The 17,465-nt window shown below is 44.0% G+C and overlaps 1 protein-coding gene across 8 annotated transcripts in view; it reads right to left on the reverse strand.

The window, feature by feature from the left end:
• Positions 1-892: 892 nt before the first annotated feature.
• The window catches only part of VAMP7 (vesicle associated membrane protein 7), a 32,480-nt gene continuing 15,907 nt past the window's right edge, over positions 893-17,465 (reverse strand). For 3 of the 8 annotated variants that reach the window (XM_005311317.4, XM_005311320.5, XM_005311318.5), the window contains exons 2-8: positions 15,674-15,832; positions 11,902-11,959; positions 10,993-11,130; positions 9,169-9,259; positions 7,114-7,181; positions 4,532-4,624; positions 893-3,278 (exon numbers count right to left, since the gene is read on the reverse strand). In XM_005311317.4, the coding sequence (XP_005311374.1) occupies positions 3,216-3,278; positions 4,532-4,624; positions 7,114-7,181; positions 9,169-9,259; positions 10,993-11,130; positions 11,902-11,959; positions 15,674-15,819 (657 nt within the window). In that variant the 5' untranslated portion in view covers positions 15,820-15,832 and the 3' untranslated portion in view covers positions 893-3,215. Of the gene's footprint in view, positions 3,279-4,531; positions 4,625-7,113; positions 7,182-9,168; positions 9,260-10,992; positions 11,131-11,901; positions 11,960-15,673; positions 15,833-16,637; positions 16,783-17,465 lie in introns of those variants that run through there. The other 5 variants (XM_065556263.1, XM_065556264.1, XM_024111880.3 and 2 more) reach the window with 3 other exon arrangements.

Raw genomic sequence — 17,465 nt, forward strand, 5'->3', positions numbered from 1 at the left:
CCGCGGTGCTCCCCCAGTATGGGTACTGCTAAGGGAAAAACTTGTGGCACGGGTGCACGTGGCAAGCACGCACACCTACTGTGGAAGAGACAGGAGCAACATATCTCGAAGAACGCCAGTTACGGAACAGGTAACTGCCCCTTCTCATGTCATCAGAGAGTTAAATGACTAAGGTGTAAGGCAGTGAATAATCTGACAGTTCCTTCCTTCTCTGGTGAATACTTCTACTTGAAGATTTAAGCTGTATTCCAACCTGCAAGAAGTGTTTTGCTGTGGGATTGAGCAGAAAGAGCTAAGCCTCTTCCCTTTCTTCTCGCACATGAAAAGGGGATGGTTGGTTTAGATTCAGATTAAGAATCTCTGCATCCTTTTTACTGAGTGTTCTCCACAAAATTCACTTCTGACAGCTTATTCCAGTGTAGCTCCTGAGGGCAACATCTGTCATGCTGAGGATGGCTATGCAAAAGTGCATTGCAGAAGCAGCTAGACAACCCTTATTATAGCCCTCATGTTAGGTGCTGTGCAAACAGAAAAAGATGGTCCAGATTTGTTTTAAGCTGTTTTTCTACTTGATTTAAGTCTATGTACCAAACTCTTCCACATGTGGAGGATTTAGATAATGCGCTTTATAGGCAAGGTAGTAGTGACTAGTTTTTTCCCTGCTCAGGAGGAACCAAGTCAGTAATCAGGACAGGCAGCACTATTGCTTTTATAGTATCTTTTAGTAATTTGGCCTATTTCAGAAGCACACCAAGTTAAGTTACACAGGGTCTTAAAGAATAACTTTTCGGAACACTGCTGGGTTTAAGATTAGTGGTGCTCCTCCACCATGAGTTGGGAGCGGCCATTTAATGCCAAGCTACCCTTCACAAAACTTAGCAAAGTCTGGTCATTTGCCATACAGTAAATTTATTCAAACAGGATAACTTTGTTTTACAGTAATGCCTCACTGCATTCTTTAAAACAAGAGGAAATCGTTTATATAAAAAGTATTTGTACATAAAGAGACAAATCATAGTAAATTAACAGTAACATCACCAATCCCTAAAACATGCAGAGTTGCACATTGATTGTGCGCAGTAGTGCATACTTGAAGGAGATGACCTATCTCCTGCTCTTCCCAGATGAGCCATGAGTATTTCACTGATTGAGGGTTTCCAATAAACTCAGCACTGCCTCTATTCTCAGTGGTTAGTCCAACTGATGATGGAAGTGAACTTAACATGGAGAACAGAGTCACAAATATGTTTACTTGCATGGCAGGAAGTCACTACTTACCAATTTCCAACTACCATGGATCAGATTTTGGTCTACTGAGGATAAACCCATGCATGGATGTGAATTTAGAGTACTGTTACAGAATGGAACCTGCTGAGAGATCAGTGTGTAACATACAGCAGCACAAAGGATGTGATGGGGTGGCAATTTGGTTTTCAGTGCCCCATTTCATGGGGAGCCAGTACTAAATGGCCTCAGGGATAAACTCCTCAAGGCCAGAGTGCAAAAGCTGTTCTGTACATCACATCTGATTAATGGCACTGCAATAAGCACATGGCTTTAAATATATGCACTAGTATTAAACCTCTCTCCCTTCCTCCCACACACACATCTCCACCTTCTTAATAGTAGGAGTTAGTTTCTCAGTGCTCAGTGACTGAGCAGTGGGAAACTCTAGGGCCCAGGAGTTAGATGTGTGTGTTAAGCCATCTCGTATTTCTCATTTATCAGAGGATTTGCTTTTGTCTCCATCCCCTCCATAGGAAACAGAGCTCTTTCAAAAGAAATATTGAACAGTTTACCAATAAAAAGAGTCAGCAAGCCTTTTACACACTGCCTAGGTCAGACCTCAAGCCACTACTTTACAAATCAGCATTGTATATAACTGGACAGTGCCACCCCCACTTCAGCTACTGAGGGATTATACAGGAATTAGGATAAGGACGTCCAGATAGGACAAAGGGTTTCTAATCAAAGCTATCATCGGACACTGGACAAGTCTCTAAGGGGCTATTTTTGGCCCTGTGAGGTTCTCATGGCGGTATATTTGTCAAGGACCCCTGCCTTTGGTTGTTAACAGTGGCGTTTTGTACCACAGATAAGAATCCAGAATACATATTGGATAAGAGCGTCCCTTCAGACCAACACAAGATGAGACCTAGAACTGGGATGGAACCATCAGTTACCTGTTTCTTTAACATGTGGAAGGATCTGACCAGGATGGAAACGCAAGCACATGGCACCTCAGAACACACATTCTCTTTGCAAACTAGAAAAATAGCTTGGCCCCAGTTCCATCTCTTCCATCTTGAGTAATAAGCACTTGCTGTAAGTTTGAGTGGGGGAGGATTAAACATACAGGACAGAAGCAATACTTAAAATGCAATGACAAACAGCAGCCAAGTTATCACAACCATCACCTTTACTCTATCAACTTAGTCACAGAGTAGGGGAGCTGGGCAGAATACAGAGGGTGAAAGAGGAGACATTTCAACATGCCCACTCAATCCCCACCCATCTGTACAGATGTCCAAAGAGATACCCCAAAGGAAAAAAGGGTTCCATATTGAAGAGGGAGAGGTCTCTCCAAGATCCTTTAAGGGATCTTAACATCTACTGTGCCATTCCATTTGTGACCTCAACCCATGTTTGCATTGGTGGCCCCTGAACAAACAAGCATTTAACTCTACATAATACATCACTTTGTGGACCAAACATGTAGGGAGGAGATGTTAATTAGATCCCAATATAGTGGCAGCAAAATGAACTTTCACCACTCTGACTACCTTCATAGACCCACCTTGAGCTCTCCAACCCCACTCATCATGCAGAGATGGAGGCACTAGCAATGCTGTTCTCTGCTTAGCATGCTCCCATTAAAGTGCAAAGCTGTACATACACACACAGATGAGCATGCACGTACCCTCTGGAGCCAGCCTTGCTGCCTGCCCAGCTGAGAAACTGCAGTTAAGACAAAAGAACAAAAAAACAAAATCCCTTCAAGTAGTTTTAAAACAGCTCTTCCTTGAGGCTGAAACTGCACTGAGGCAGTGATTTGGGGCCGCTAGTGGTGATAAGACAAAGAGAAGTCCAAAGTCCTGGAAGGATGGAAGAATGAGGTGTCAGTAGTGAAAGACAAGTTATTTTGTGGGTTGCTCCTTCGCACACGCTCATGCGCTCTCATCCTTGGCTGATCAGCACAGGCCATCTGTTTACTTCTACACACAGCTGGGCCATGTAAGCCCACCGCAGGCAGCCGACACAATGATGTAGATGACGACCTGGGGGAAGAAAGCACTGTCACATGGATAGAGAATCTTTCCCATCACTCAGCATGTAGTAGTCAAGTACTTAGAGCAAGGTTTGGAAACCCAGACTAGGGTACTATTCCTGTCTCTGCCACCAACTTCTCTGTTGGCATTCAACAATTTGGGGAAAATCTGCTTCAGTTTCCCCAACTGCAACTCTGGGATAACACCACCCGCCCTGCAGAGTGATGCAAGGCTCCATCAAGGACAGCACTGCACCTATATCACCTGCAATTATGCTTTGAGGTCCTCAGATGAAAGATGTTAAGAGCAAGAACATTTGAGGGTAAATACCTGAGGAGGAGGAGAGGCCATGACTCAGGCATGAAGCCATTTCAAGTAAGAGCAACAGGGGCACAGGGCTCCTTAAAACTTAAGTCTCCACTGGGCCCAGATACTGTGAACTCACTGCTTCAGCTTCTAAGAGTCAACAAGGCAGCTATGTCCCTGTCCTCTCTTACAGGGCTATATACAGCTAGAGAGAATGGCGACAGGTCACCTTCTGGAATGCTACACTTCCTGTCTCTCTCATCTGAGACATTAAGATAGCGGACATCACCCCCGCACACTGTTATGGGCAGGGCTAGCAATGGCGGAAAAGAGAAATCCCCTCCTGGAAAAGATTTCCCATTTTTGAAAAAGGTCTTCCATATTTGGGATGGAACAAGTCAAAATGAAACATTTTTTGTGGGAAGTGATTGAGAGAATTCCATTTCGAGAGAACCAAAATGGAATGTCTGGCTTCCTGCCTGAAGGAAGCCTCTTCCTCCCCAGGAGCTGGCCTCCTAACTCCTGGGCCCTGGAACTGGCAGGCAGAAAATGTAATTGACAAGAGTTTTCCAGGCAGGCAGCCAGGGAACCATCACTTCAATTTTCTTGATGGAAAAATAGAATTTTTTGGCTAAATGAATTTTCTGCAGAAGACATTAGTTTTGGGAAAAGGGCATTTTTTGGGGGGAAATCATTGATGAAAAATTCCCAACCAGCTCTAGGCAGGATATTGCCACCTGCTCTACTGTAAAAAGGGTAGTGAAATGCTGGTTCCTAGCCTTGGGAAGAGAACCTTCAAGAAGGAACCCATTTACCTCCATCACTAGGAGACACTGATTATTTGGGGGTTACTGTGAAGAGACATGGATGACATTTTCTAACATCCAGGCCTCACTTTAGAAAGGAGCATGTGCGTTACCTCCTTGGAAGAAAGAGGATGAAAGCTAGTAACTTACAATTGATACTACTGTGATGATGATGGTAAGCTTGAGGTTCTTCATACACATGGCTCTGGCCAGGTTCCTGCTGGTAGTTTTGAATGTGACAGACTATGAGAGAAAGACAACCCCCACTTAGTCCATGTGCCCTGGTGAGCAGCCCTAGTCCTCCAGTTGGATTTCATCAAAATCCCTCCTGATCCAATACCTAATCTCCAACAGCCTGCCAAGGGGAGCAGTAGGGCAAAAAACCTAACTGGCTTCAAGACTGAACTTGGTAAGTTTAAGGAGAGAATGATATGATGAGACTGCCTACAATGGCATGTAGCCAATCTGCAACTGCTAGCTGCAAATATCTCCAATGACAAGTGATGGGATGATTAGATGGGGAGGGCTCTGAGTTACTACAGAGAATTCTTTCCCAGGTATCTGACTGGTGTGTCTTGCCCACATGCTCAGGGGTCAGGAGGGAATTTTGCCCCGCATCAGATTGGTGGTGACCTTGGGGATTTTTCACCTTCCTCTGCACCATGGGACATGGGTCACCTGCAGGTTTAAAGTAGTGTAAACAGTGGATTCTCTGTAATGTGAAGTCTTTAAACCATGATTTGAAGACTTCAGTAACTAAGCCAGAGGTTTGGGGTCTATTACAGGAGTGAGTGGGTGAGGTTTTGTGGCCTGCAATCTGCAGGTCAGACTTCATGATCATGATAGTCCCATGATAGGCCTTAAAGTCTATATGAGAGAGAATGAGAGTGTGTGTAAGTAAGAGATGCATTCCCTGTGCCCAACCCCCACCTCTTCATGAGCATTTACAATAAACCTGGATACTTCCAATGGATGAAATGACCTGCTCTTTAGCAGTGGGAGGTTGTATGGGGCCCCTGTCGAAGTCACTTATTTGCTTTGTCCCTTCACTTCCCCTAGGAAAGGGAGCCCCTTCCCATTCCTGCCTCTGTACCTGCAATCCTTTAGCACTGATTGTCTCAGTGGGAGAGGGGATTGGGGCCGCAAATTTCTGCACTAGTTTTCTTCCACAGAAGTGGTAGTTAAAGAGGCAACATCAAAGCTTGTGTGGGCCTGAAAATGAGCCTTGTACATGGGCACCCCTCTGCTCAGCCCTCAGCTTTTCTATGCACTGCCTGTTCACATGTCCTGTGTTGCACATACAGCCAGGCTAATCTACCCTGTTCCATTTGCAGGCCTACAATCCAGTAGTAGAGGGCATTGTGCACAGTTTTACCATTGTAAATAAATATACTAAGAGAGGTTTCAAACTGAGCAACTTTCGATACCAGCTCCCTTTTGGGTCTAGCTGACTGGAGACCTTTGAGAACCTGAAGCTTATCTCCAATATTTATGCTATTCTGACTTTGTGGTAAGTCTTCACTTTATTCATTTTTCCCATCCTACTTCTCTGTAATCCAGAACCCCACTACTCTCCAAATCATAGGGTTTCATCCCAGGATGGCAGCCTGCTGTCTTTTAAGATCAGATGATTTCTTACACAAAAACCCCTAAACATCCCAGTGCAAAGAGCTCTCTGAATGGGAAAAGAACTGGCGAATGCTGGACATTCAACACAGGACCATGCAACAGCTTCCAATCCAATCCAGCTATAGGAAACTCAGCATTGCCCTCTGTTGGGAGCAAGGTGAATTTTCTGCACCCCCTTGCATTATTTCCTCTTCTCCCTTCTTTTCTTAAAGGCATTTCTTGACATTTCTGAGAGATGAAGAACAACTTCTAGGGGACCCATTCATAGCTACGTGGGTGTTAGCTGCACTAACTTGTTTATTTTCAGTAGCCAAAGCACTATTGTAGGCCAGAAGGCTTCCACATAATTAGCCTGAAGTCAATTGATCTGAGAGTTATTTTCATAATTAAAGTTTCTATAATGAAGAGCATAGATGTCGTGGAACCAAAATATGAAGGAAACCCAGACTGTCGGTTTCCCCTTACATATGAGAAAGCAGGAAGGTAGGTCATGGCTCATGTGGGCCTTTGGGGCTTGTGTGCACAGACAGGAAGAAAGGGGACAAGTGGAACTTATACAGGAAGGTTCCTTAACAGAGCAGGATGCAGCAGCAGGAGCACGTAACTGAACTAGCACCAAGGAAGTAAGAATCAGGCATTATTCCAGTGGGAGCAGAGTTGTGACACGTCTACATGTAGCCTGGTATCCAGTATCCATCCACACATCTCATGCACTGCTACGCCTCGGATGCAAATAGCAGAAGACACGGTGCAGTAAGGAATGAGGGCACAATGAGCTATGCCACAAGCAAAATACAGCTGTTATTGTTGTAAACCAAGTTGCGTAGGTAAGGCCTATGGGGGACTGAAAGAAAGTCATGTGTCTTGTACACACGACATGCTAGTCACAGTACAAACACAAGGGCTTAGTGTCTAGAAGCCCCAATATTTGCACTGTCTGTGTACAGTTCTTGTGCCTGGCCTTTGCTGCCACCTGCACTCATTGCACACTGGTTAAGATCAGCTTTTGCTCATAACTAATATGGTATCAGCATGTTTGATTACTACATAAAGTCCACACCGCCCCCTCATCCCCGCTTCCCCTTATGCCTCTCTCTACTTACTGAATCCACTAGATTCTCCGTTTTGTCTATCAGCAGCTCCAGCTTCTCTCCTCTTTGGGCCACCAGGTCTGAGGGAGGAAGAACAAATCAGCAGTCAGAATCGAGGTGCAAAAGCACCTTCCTTATCCAAGTCTTTTGCTACTTCAAGGCCAGGAGACATCTCTGATACAACTAGGGTTGGCAGTATTCAATTGTTATTTTTATAATTTCAACAAATCCATTTATTTTGAAGCTTTTTTCTATTTTTATCAATTTAAATTTTCACAGCTCCAGGAAATCACATAATTGTCTGAGCCGCCCCTCCTGCCCCCCATGACAGTAGTAGTTAAGTTATAAAGTTTCTTGATTCTCAACACAAATTGTCAACATATATCAAGATGTACAAAGTAAATATCCTTAAATCAAACTAAGTTCTCAAGCAGCATTTTTCTTATTTTATTTAATTTTTGAGTAATGTCGATGGGAATATTTTTTCCTCGGTTTGGGTATGAGTACAGTGAAATTGACATTTACCAATAAAAAGCTCGCTTGCTAGACAGTTAAGGGTTGTGCACAACCCTTCTGAGCTACTTGGAGTACAGTATTTGAGGTGGAGGGAGGAGAAAGGTCAAAATTCTCATGTCCCAAGCAATCCCAAAACAGTTTCTGAGCCAGAGCCTAGAGTTTCACCAATTTATACCAGCTGAGGATCTGGCCCTCTACCTTAAGTGAGGAAGCAAGTTTTTCTTGAACTCCATTGCAGTGGGCTAGGGCACTGTTTATGAATGAAGCCCTCAAAAGGAAACAGGTTACACTATGGATTAGTCCAGGGGTCGGCAACCTTTCAGAGGTGGTGTGTCGAGTCTTCATTTATTTACTCTAATGTAAGGTTTCGCGTGCCAGTAATACATTTTAACGTTTTTAGAAGGTCTCTTTCTATAAGTCTATAATAGAAAACTAAACTATTTTTGTATGTAAGTAAATAAGGTTTTTAAAATGTTTAAGAAGCTTCATTTAAAATTAAATTAAAATGCAGAGCCCCCCGGACCGGTGGCCAGGACCCTGGCAGTGTGAGTGCCACTGAAAATCAGCTCGCGTGCCACCTTCAGCACACGTGCCATAGGTTGCCTACCTCTGGATTAGTCATTTAACAAGCTACTCGAGCCTTTGAAGGAAGCATTAATACAGTACCTCTAGCTTCATCTCACTTGTATAACTCTATAAACCTGCTATATAATTTGGGTCCAGAAGTAAATATTTTAGTGTAAAAGAGCCCTACATCAGAAACTGGTGAGTTGCTATTTAATCTACATGGTTATGGCCAGGAGCCAAGTGCATTTTAGGGCCTGTCTGCATAGTGGGGTAATGTGTTCTAGAGGAGTGTGATTTCTAAAGCACACTAACATGCTGCACATTAATTGGCCTGTGTGGACCCTGCTGGTGTGCACTAAAGGTTCCCTAGTGTGCTTTAATGCAATGCATTTCAAACAGCACTACATCAAAGCACACCAGCTAGGTCTACCCAGACCAAGTAACGCATTTTAAAAAACACAAACCCGTAGAGCACATTACCCCACTGTGTAGACAAACCCTTAGTTTGGATAAACCATTGCCTTCTCCAAGAACAGAAGGAGTTCCAAATCTTTCCAGCTTTAAGAGTCTTCAAATCCATCAGCAAAGGAGTGATACAAGTGCTTTGCTAAGGCCTTGATCCTGCACTCAGGCCCACATGGTTTTCAATGTAGAATGGAGATTGAGCATTTGGAATTTGGAGTGCATCCACCATTGGTCTGCAACACAACTCCTCAATCCCAATCTGCCACTCACAGTGAAATCTTAGTGCAAACAAATTCCTCTGCAAACTCAGAGTACTTCTGTATGTGGCATGGAATACTCGTCAACTGTAGCAGACTCTGTTGTTCAACCAGGTTACCACTGCAGAAGATGGCAGGTAAACCTTGGCTTCCCATAAAGCATCAGCTGCACAATACCGTTGGGAATGCCTCCGAAAGGGATGCTCCCCTGGGACCTAGGGTTGCACGCTGTGTGCAGAGCAGGAAGTGAAGTGATAAATACCTATGTTTCGGACCATGATTCCCTTAAGTTCATCAACCTGGGCTTGTGTCTCCACAATCTGATCAGCACCCTTGTTCTCCGAGTGGTGTTTCTGTAACAGATTAACTGAGTCAGTGATGCTACAGATCTGTTTAGAATGAAAACAATTTCTCCTATCTCAGCTCCCCGTTCTCTCCTAAAGAGCTTGCTGGCAAGCTGGGGGAAGTGGGAGGGGAGAGAGATAATCCAAATATAATATCCAATAATAATAATCCAAATATAATATAGGTAGTCTTTTGTCTGGCGAAAAAAATTTCCCTGGAACCTAACCCCCTCATTTACATTAATTCTTATGAGGAAATTGGATTAGCTTAACATCGTTTCGCTTAAAGTCGCATTTTTCAGGAACATAACTACAACGTTAAGTGTGGAGTTACTGTACCAGTGTTCTATCTGTACAGGTCTTGCAGACTGCTTTCAACCACTTCCTACATCTACTTTGGCTTGCTAATTTCCAAAAGCTTACAAGTGAAGTTCTACCCAGAGATTCTCAGGTTTATCTTCCCTGTTACTTCAGTACCCTTGTAGATGGCTTGAAATCTATGGGTGAAGAACACTAGACAAGTACTAGGTATTACAGGAGGCAGAGGGACATGGAAAAATAAAAATTGAGGTGGAAGCTAAGATTACAGAGTTTATGTCCCATCTGATTTTGTACAGTCTTGGACAAGTCACTTCTCTTGTGTGCATCAATCCTCATTGGGGAAAAGGGAACTGCAACTGCAAGGTTAGTCACAAAGTTTGTTATCAGGGCCCTGCGTACACTGCAGAAAGCTAGACTTAAATTCTGTGGTGCTCTAGTGTGGCAAACTGATTGGAAATTCTGTACCAGCTTCATTTAATTATACAAGTGGATTTTATTGAATTCAATAGGAAAGTGAATACTACAAGCAGTACTACAACCGCATGATATTTTGTATTTCCTTTTGTGCTACCCCACATTTCCAGTATGCTAATTATCTGCATAATCAACATCATTATGAAGGAAGCTGGGTGAGAGCAGTAGGGTGAAAGCTTTCCACACTCAGGAGGCAGTTTAGGATTGTTGGATAAGAATATTAGCATAATGTTTTTGCTCAAGCGATCCACAATAAAAGAGTGTTGCCGTTAAGCTGTCATTAGGAGTCAACACTTAATTGAAATGAATGGGGCAGTTAATCACTCAAAGTTATTGTTTCCATATTACCTGAGACTACGGGCAGTCTCGTTACATTCAGTTCATATTTTTAACATTCCCTTGAAAGATTTTCAATATGGAAGTTGAGACTGGAGCAAGATCTGTGACAAAGGGTGGATTCTACAGGAAATTCTCCAGTCTCAGAACAGCAGATTACATCAGGCTGTGCTTATGACTATCAAGTGCTTAGACATGCCCAGTCCTAGAAAGGCTACATACTCCTCAGGTGTATGAGTCCTGCTGATGAGAAGCGCATCGATGTTCAGGCAGGAGCTCCCAACACAGCTTTGCTCAAGCTATTACAAAGTATGCATGCATGTTTCTCTCCAAACACCACTCTCCTCCCTACTTAGGAGAACTCTTTCCAAGGATGGGAGTGGAGTCTGACTGTATGAAATTTTAAATTTGCACTGACTTTGCTAATGCTAATGCCTGTTGTAAAAATAAGCAAATATCTAGATGAGTTGATGACATGGAAGACCTCTGCATACCCCCATAGGTACACATACCCCTGGTTGAGAACCACTGATTTAAAGCCAACAACAGGAGCGTTTACAAGGGAGAAATGAGACTGGTTAGAGAGCCCCTTCTGACCACATGTATCTTACCAGCTGTGCAGCCAAGATACTGGAGAATTCGCTGTTCATGGCATATGGAAGTGCTGTCTGTGCTCTTGAACCGTACGTAGTCTGAAATCTCTTTTTGATTTCATTCAGGAAACTGAAGGCTCTGGAACGTTCAAAGTTCTAAAAGTAAAAACAAAATGTTCACATCAGGCAGAAAACTGCAAGTCACCTGACAACGTTCTAGTTAGGAAACTGTGGGATAGGTGGCCTACAGAAAAACTTAAGAGATATGTAACCATTTAGAGACCCTCCACCTTTTATCAAACACGAATGACCATGCTGCGCATAACCCTGCAAAAGCCTTGCTACCTCTTCCTCTTAATCTCTTTGTTAACAGCAGTCACTTTTTTAGTATCAGTCTGTTTCTCCCTGGATACCCACTGGAATCAGGCATACAAAGCTCAAAAGCAAGCCTGTGCTTTATTTACTTTTTAAGGGGAAACAAAGACAAATGACTTCACAGCCTCTATTTGTACTTTCTTCCACAGTTGAGGGCAAAGCTTAAGTGTACTGTACTAATGACTAGGATGCCTTAGGGATGACTGCAGAGTGAAAGTCACCTGATCTTTGTAGTTCTATTGTAGCTGGGTGAATCTTACCAACTCACTTGCAAGTAGAAAGTAGCAGGGGAAGTTGGTGCAGTGGGAAGGAGACACTGTCGTCCCCCATACACACACCAGCTGGATATTGAGGTAGACTGAACTAAAATATTTGAACTTTGACTTTAGATAGAGGGGCCCATGTTCTGAGTTACACCAGTGTAAATATGCAGGAATGCCACTGAAGAACCCATGGCTTTGTGCCCATTATTGATTTTCATGGATACGCACAGAGAGAAAAGTGCTACCATTTTCAGGGTGTATGCATAGTAGCGTTATCCAAAATACTTACATCATCTGTGATACATAGGTATATAATCCGGTCTTGGCAGATATAATGAAATAGATAACTGCAAAAAAAAGGGGGAAAAAAAACAGCAAATCTTATTTAGAGCTGCCAACAAGACTCCATGAACTGCTGTAGAAGACCCCAATGTCTGATGTGTTCAAACAGCTATCTGCCAGGCACACCGAAATTAAGGAGTGGAGTGACTTGCAGAAAAGAAACAGGTCCCAGTATGCCATGCTCCATCTTGATCACCGCATGTTTCTTCTGGGACCTTTGTATTGTAACCTGCATAGAACTAAAGATAACAAAGCTGTGGGCAGTGGTACATGTTGGTATCCCAATGGATACATGTAGCTCACAGCCCACACTTGGCCACCCCTGGATAAACAGCCAAGTGGGACATCTGGGTAACTGCAAATGTATTAAAGTTACGCATTGTACTAATCATTTAACATACCAAGGTAAAACCATCAAGGGGCTTCCACAGATAAGATTCAATACAACATCATCCCAAGTATAAAGCAAACAATCGTGCCTACCAAAGCAAGCCAACATAAATTCCTTGAAAAAGTGTAGCTAGTGTGTCCACACAGTAATTTGCTTAATGAAGCAATGAAATTTCCATTTTAAAATCTTCTGGCCCAGGTCTCAAGTTGCAGTGGGGGAGGTCTAGGTTGGATATTAGAAAAAACTATTTCACTAGGAGGGCGGTGAAGCACTGGAATGTGTGAGGTGGTGGAATCTCCGTCCTTAGAGGTTTTTAAGGCCCGGCTTGACAAAGCCCTGGATGTGATGATTTAGTTGGTGTTGGTCCTGCTTTGAGCAGAGGGTTGGACTAGATGAGGTCTCTTCCAACCCTAATCTTCTATGATTCTCTAGCACAAGGAGGCCAGTTCACGATTGGGCTCTCTGGGTGCTACCACAACAGAAGTTGTATCAATAACTGGATTAATATTTTTACTAAACCAATTTCAAAGGCCTCCATCAAATGCCTCCACAAGCCTCCATCAGCTGCTTACACAAACAGCTCTATGGTGATTGGTATCCTCCAACGGCTAGGCTGCATTTAATTAACTGTGCAACTCCTTGGAAATAGCGAGCAGTCACATTGCTCTAAATCTTGCATTCATTCTTAAGTTTTCCATTTGCACCTAGACTGACACACTTAAGCAACCCTGATGTTCTGCATTATTAAACACCTATAAATGAGTACAACAGCAGTGTTCGTCCCAGGTTTTAGAAGGGCATCTTAGTAATACTTTTAAATTATTATAAAGCCTCTTTCATCCAAGGATGTAAAAAACAATGGACAAGCCTTTAATTAAGTCTCACAACATTCCTGAGAGATGCAGTCTACCTAGTACAATTTGTCCAGTTCTGCCTCACCTGTGTGTTTGCGCACGCGCACACACACACACACAGTTAGACCCTTCCGCCCCCCTCCCCCCACTAGGAGTTCTGGACATGGTCTTGATTTTTACTGGGTGGTTGTGAGCCCCTAAAAGCCCAACCCTATTCCCAAAATGGAAATAAACCCTATCCCTTCTATGTCAGAAGGCTCCCTCATGGCAGCAGCAGAGAATGGATAGCATCGGGCAGTCCAGATGCTAAACAGCATTAGGTAGGGACCCTGAAACGACATAGTGTTTGCTTCAGGAGTGGGTGCAGCAAGATCAGGCATTCACTCCTAAAGTTCTGCATTAACAGGGACACACCAGGCTTCAGCTATCTTCTCTCCGAGTTTGTTTTTGGTTTAGAAGCAGAGACTCCAGACATTCTGGCACAGGGGGAAGAGCATTCCCAGGTCTCCCTGTCTGTGGGGGCCAGGACGCTGGGCAGAAAGTAACTGCCTAAGTTCTGAATGCTAAGCCCTCTCCTCAGGCCACCCCAGGTGCCCTGCTCAGGTGACCTCAAGTACCACAACTGGACAGAACTGAACTGTATCTTCCAAGCCATGATCTTTGCTCTGTCCCAGGGGAGGGAAGGAATTGCCTGGTCCCAAGTAGGGAAGCCGGGCTGTTTGGAGGATTTTGAACACAAGTAAGAAGACGTCCTACCTTCCAAACACTCTTCAAAAGGAGGTGTATGGAATTCAAGCCAATCTGCCCATTTCCCTCCCCTGTGGAAGGACAGCAGGACAGAGGAGTTCCAATCTAAGGGGTGGTTCTCCCCATTTTGTTATGGGCATACAAACACTGCAGTTAGATTGCTAGGAGGGAGCCCCTGCGATTCTGGCTGGGGAGAGGATTTCATACTGAATACAGAGTGTGCCTAGTCTCAGAGCTCCAAGCCTGCACTGTGCATTATCCTACTGCAGTAGTTTAGAAAGTCTGGGAAATGCAGTTCACCCCATTCAAGCAAAGTGTTTAATAAAGCAATAATCCTCCCTTGCCCCAGTTATAGCCACCCACCCCCAGGCTGATATCTTCAGGCAGTTCCAAGATTAGCTCCCTCAAGGCCTGGGGTGTATACACTCCTGCTGCATGTCACGTGTAACCCATAGCACACTTGGGCAGCAGACATGTCTGCTAGTAATTATTATCCCTCATCTGAGCTCCCTGCGCAGTTGAGACAGACTGCAGAGCCAAGATCCTCTCTATCAGGAATTAGCCCAATTAGCATGCATCAAATATACTAATGGAGGCATGCCAAGCCAACTGCCCAGCTTGGCTTTAAGGAGAAACTCAGGATTGGAGTAAGGAATGTGAGCTATCCTCAAGATTAAGATTTAGTATTTTTGTAAAAATTGAAGACTGCAAAGCAGATACTAGGCCAATTCAATGAGACACATCCCTAAAATACAACACTTAGAAGTGCTCCCAGTCAAAGTCCTCCCCAGTCAGAGCTATAATTTGTGGGATTCCTACAAATTTCATCAGCCAGCCTGTGTGTAACAATGGAGCAGGCAGGTCCAGCCACTTGTTACCTGAAAACACACTTGGAATCCTAAAGTGCACCAAGTTTTGGACCCATGGCCTTTACAGTGTGAGGGAAAGTCTGGGGTTACTCTAGATTACAGATCTAGATTAGAGATGCAATTGAAATGAAACACCCTGAACTTTGGGAAACCATCCATCTGACCTGTGCCATTGAGGTCCAGCCACAGTTCTGTACCTGGCAGTTTGGGTCACACAGCATTGTAAAGGCAGGGAGTCAGCACACTTTAGTACAGTTTAAATAAATCTATATTAAAGCCTTATCCCAGACAGATTTCGCTCTCCATGGCCCAAAGCCAAAATTGCACATAACCAGTTGCACCCTTCTGGCCTCCCCCACTGTTGATGACTATTTCTGGGTATGTCCCCTGAATCTCCAACTCCTAGTACAAAGATCCTCCTAGCCATACCAGAGGATAATACCAACTCCACTGGTTTCTTAGAGGGACCAGTTTCCAAGAACTGCCTGAGCAATGAGACATCTTGGCTACTGATACATTTAAGATGTGTCAGCAATCAGTGCAGCAAACCTGGTGCCCTTACACTCTGCAGAACCGCAAGTGCAGCCCAGGGCATCCCATGTTCAGCACCACTTCAGAAAGCATGATTAGATCAATTGCTCAGCTTTCAATCTTGACATGTGATGTCATAATCCGCCTGGTTCTTCACAGGGCATTCAAGACCTGAATTTTTAGCATAAGAAAAAAGGTGGGTGGGAGCACTGCCCTTCTCAGGTCTTAATACATCACTAAGTAGAAATGGCCCAAACTCAGTTTCTCCCCAAGCAGGTCCCTTCTCTCCCCCTTCCCCACAACTCCAGAAGACAGAGCATTACTCACTTTCCATGTGAGTAGGTGAGTTTGTTGTTCTCTGATGGTATCTTTGCCAGGATCTGTTCCGTCACCTCCAGGAAGTTCCCTCCACACCAGGCATGTTTGGCAAGGATGGTCGTGCCTCTGGCAACAACGACAAACAGGATGGCCATTGCTTCACGCTAGCTAGAGACACAACACACACAGGATTAGGGGACTCATAACACTTCCTCTACAGATCCCTCTCAGCAGAGCACAGTAATTCCATCTTAACAGCACCTCTCTATCTTTGGCATAGAGGGCAAGGAAGGCGTAAGACTGTTCAATATTTCTACCGGATGCCACTACCTGCAGCCCATCTTTCTTCCTCCTCCCCTTTTCTAGGCACCACTCAATAAGATAGGTAGAATTATGCTGACCTCGCTACAAGATTCTGGTTTGATGCAGGATATGCATCACGGGACTACATGCAGTTAATTGCCCTTCCAATCTCCTCACCAAGAGAAAACATTTGTTGCAAAGGAGTTTGCTTCAAGGTAACGAAGTTTTCAGTTCTCCCAGGAGAGTCACAATTTTCACATTTCCCAAGTTAGTATTGCATGGCTCCATTGCACAAGACATGCTACATATAATGGAAAGACCATCTCAGACTGTAAGCTCTTTGGGGCAAAGGGTAGCCCCCTGTCTCAAAACAGACAAGGGGAGCAAGACTATGATTATTGTACCAGTAGTGGTCAGAATGCACCAATGCCCATGCTAATGCATGCACACAAATCTCTGTGGGTTAGCTGGTTGTTTTAAAGAGGTTTCCTGATTTTAGTAAATTATGGATCCAAAGTACAGGTGAGACACCAGCAGCTTACAGTTCTGGAACCACCATATACAGTTCCCCAGTAGCATCTCTTGGTCTGGCAGTTAATGAGGTACATATGCTTTAGGCAAATCAAATATCAACATGCATGGACTCCCACAACAAAAAACAAACACTCACAGCATGCCATTCTGCATCTTTTAAAATTAGACTGAATGTTCCTCAGACTGCATCCCTTGGTGGGAAGATATATTCATAGGATGTGAGGATATGTGGTTATCAAATTCAGGGTTTAAGCATCCAAGCGACTGGGGCTATGCTGAGTCTAGCAAGACGGTAGAGAAGTACTTGTTAGCTGGCAGCAGACTGTGTTAATCAGTGGAATATCAACACTTTAGTCTGCTGTCAGGGGACCCAAGATTTAAAAGGTGCGGTACATCCATAAGCCTCTTTTCTGCTTAGAGCATATGTAAAGGGAACGCCTCCTGACCCTGCAAGGGAGCCTACTATTTTTCACTTTCCACTTGGAGAGTTCCAATATCATCCATCTTGCACTCAGCCACTGAAACAGACGCTGTGCACATCACCATGGATTTGAACTTGGGAAGCATGGCTGGCAGAGCCATCGGACTGTGTGCTGAAGCGACCGGGATGACTGGAAAGTCAGTGTTGTGAATGCCAAGCGATCAAATCCCTGTTCAGACTGGAAGCAGGATTGTGCTAGTTTCCCTGGTACTTTCTTTTCAGTGGGCACAAGGTGTTTTATTCTAGGCCTTAGACTGTAAAAGGCCAAGAAAAGGCACCAAATCACAGCATTTTCAGTGGTAGCTTCCTTGCCCATAAACCCAGCATCTATCATTTCGATGGACGGTTGTGGTAACTGGTCCTACAAACTGACCCTAATTGTGAGCTCCACTGTAAAAAGTGATTCGAAATTCATAAAATGTCACAATAACATCAAATGATGGGAAAAGGTACAAAAGAGAGACAAAGACTGATTTAGTTCAA

This window comes from Chrysemys picta, chromosome 9 (assembly GCF_011386835.1).
Source record: "Chrysemys picta bellii isolate R12L10 chromosome 9, ASM1138683v2, whole genome shotgun sequence".
Lineage (NCBI taxonomy): Eukaryota > Metazoa > Chordata > Testudines > Emydidae > Chrysemys > Chrysemys picta.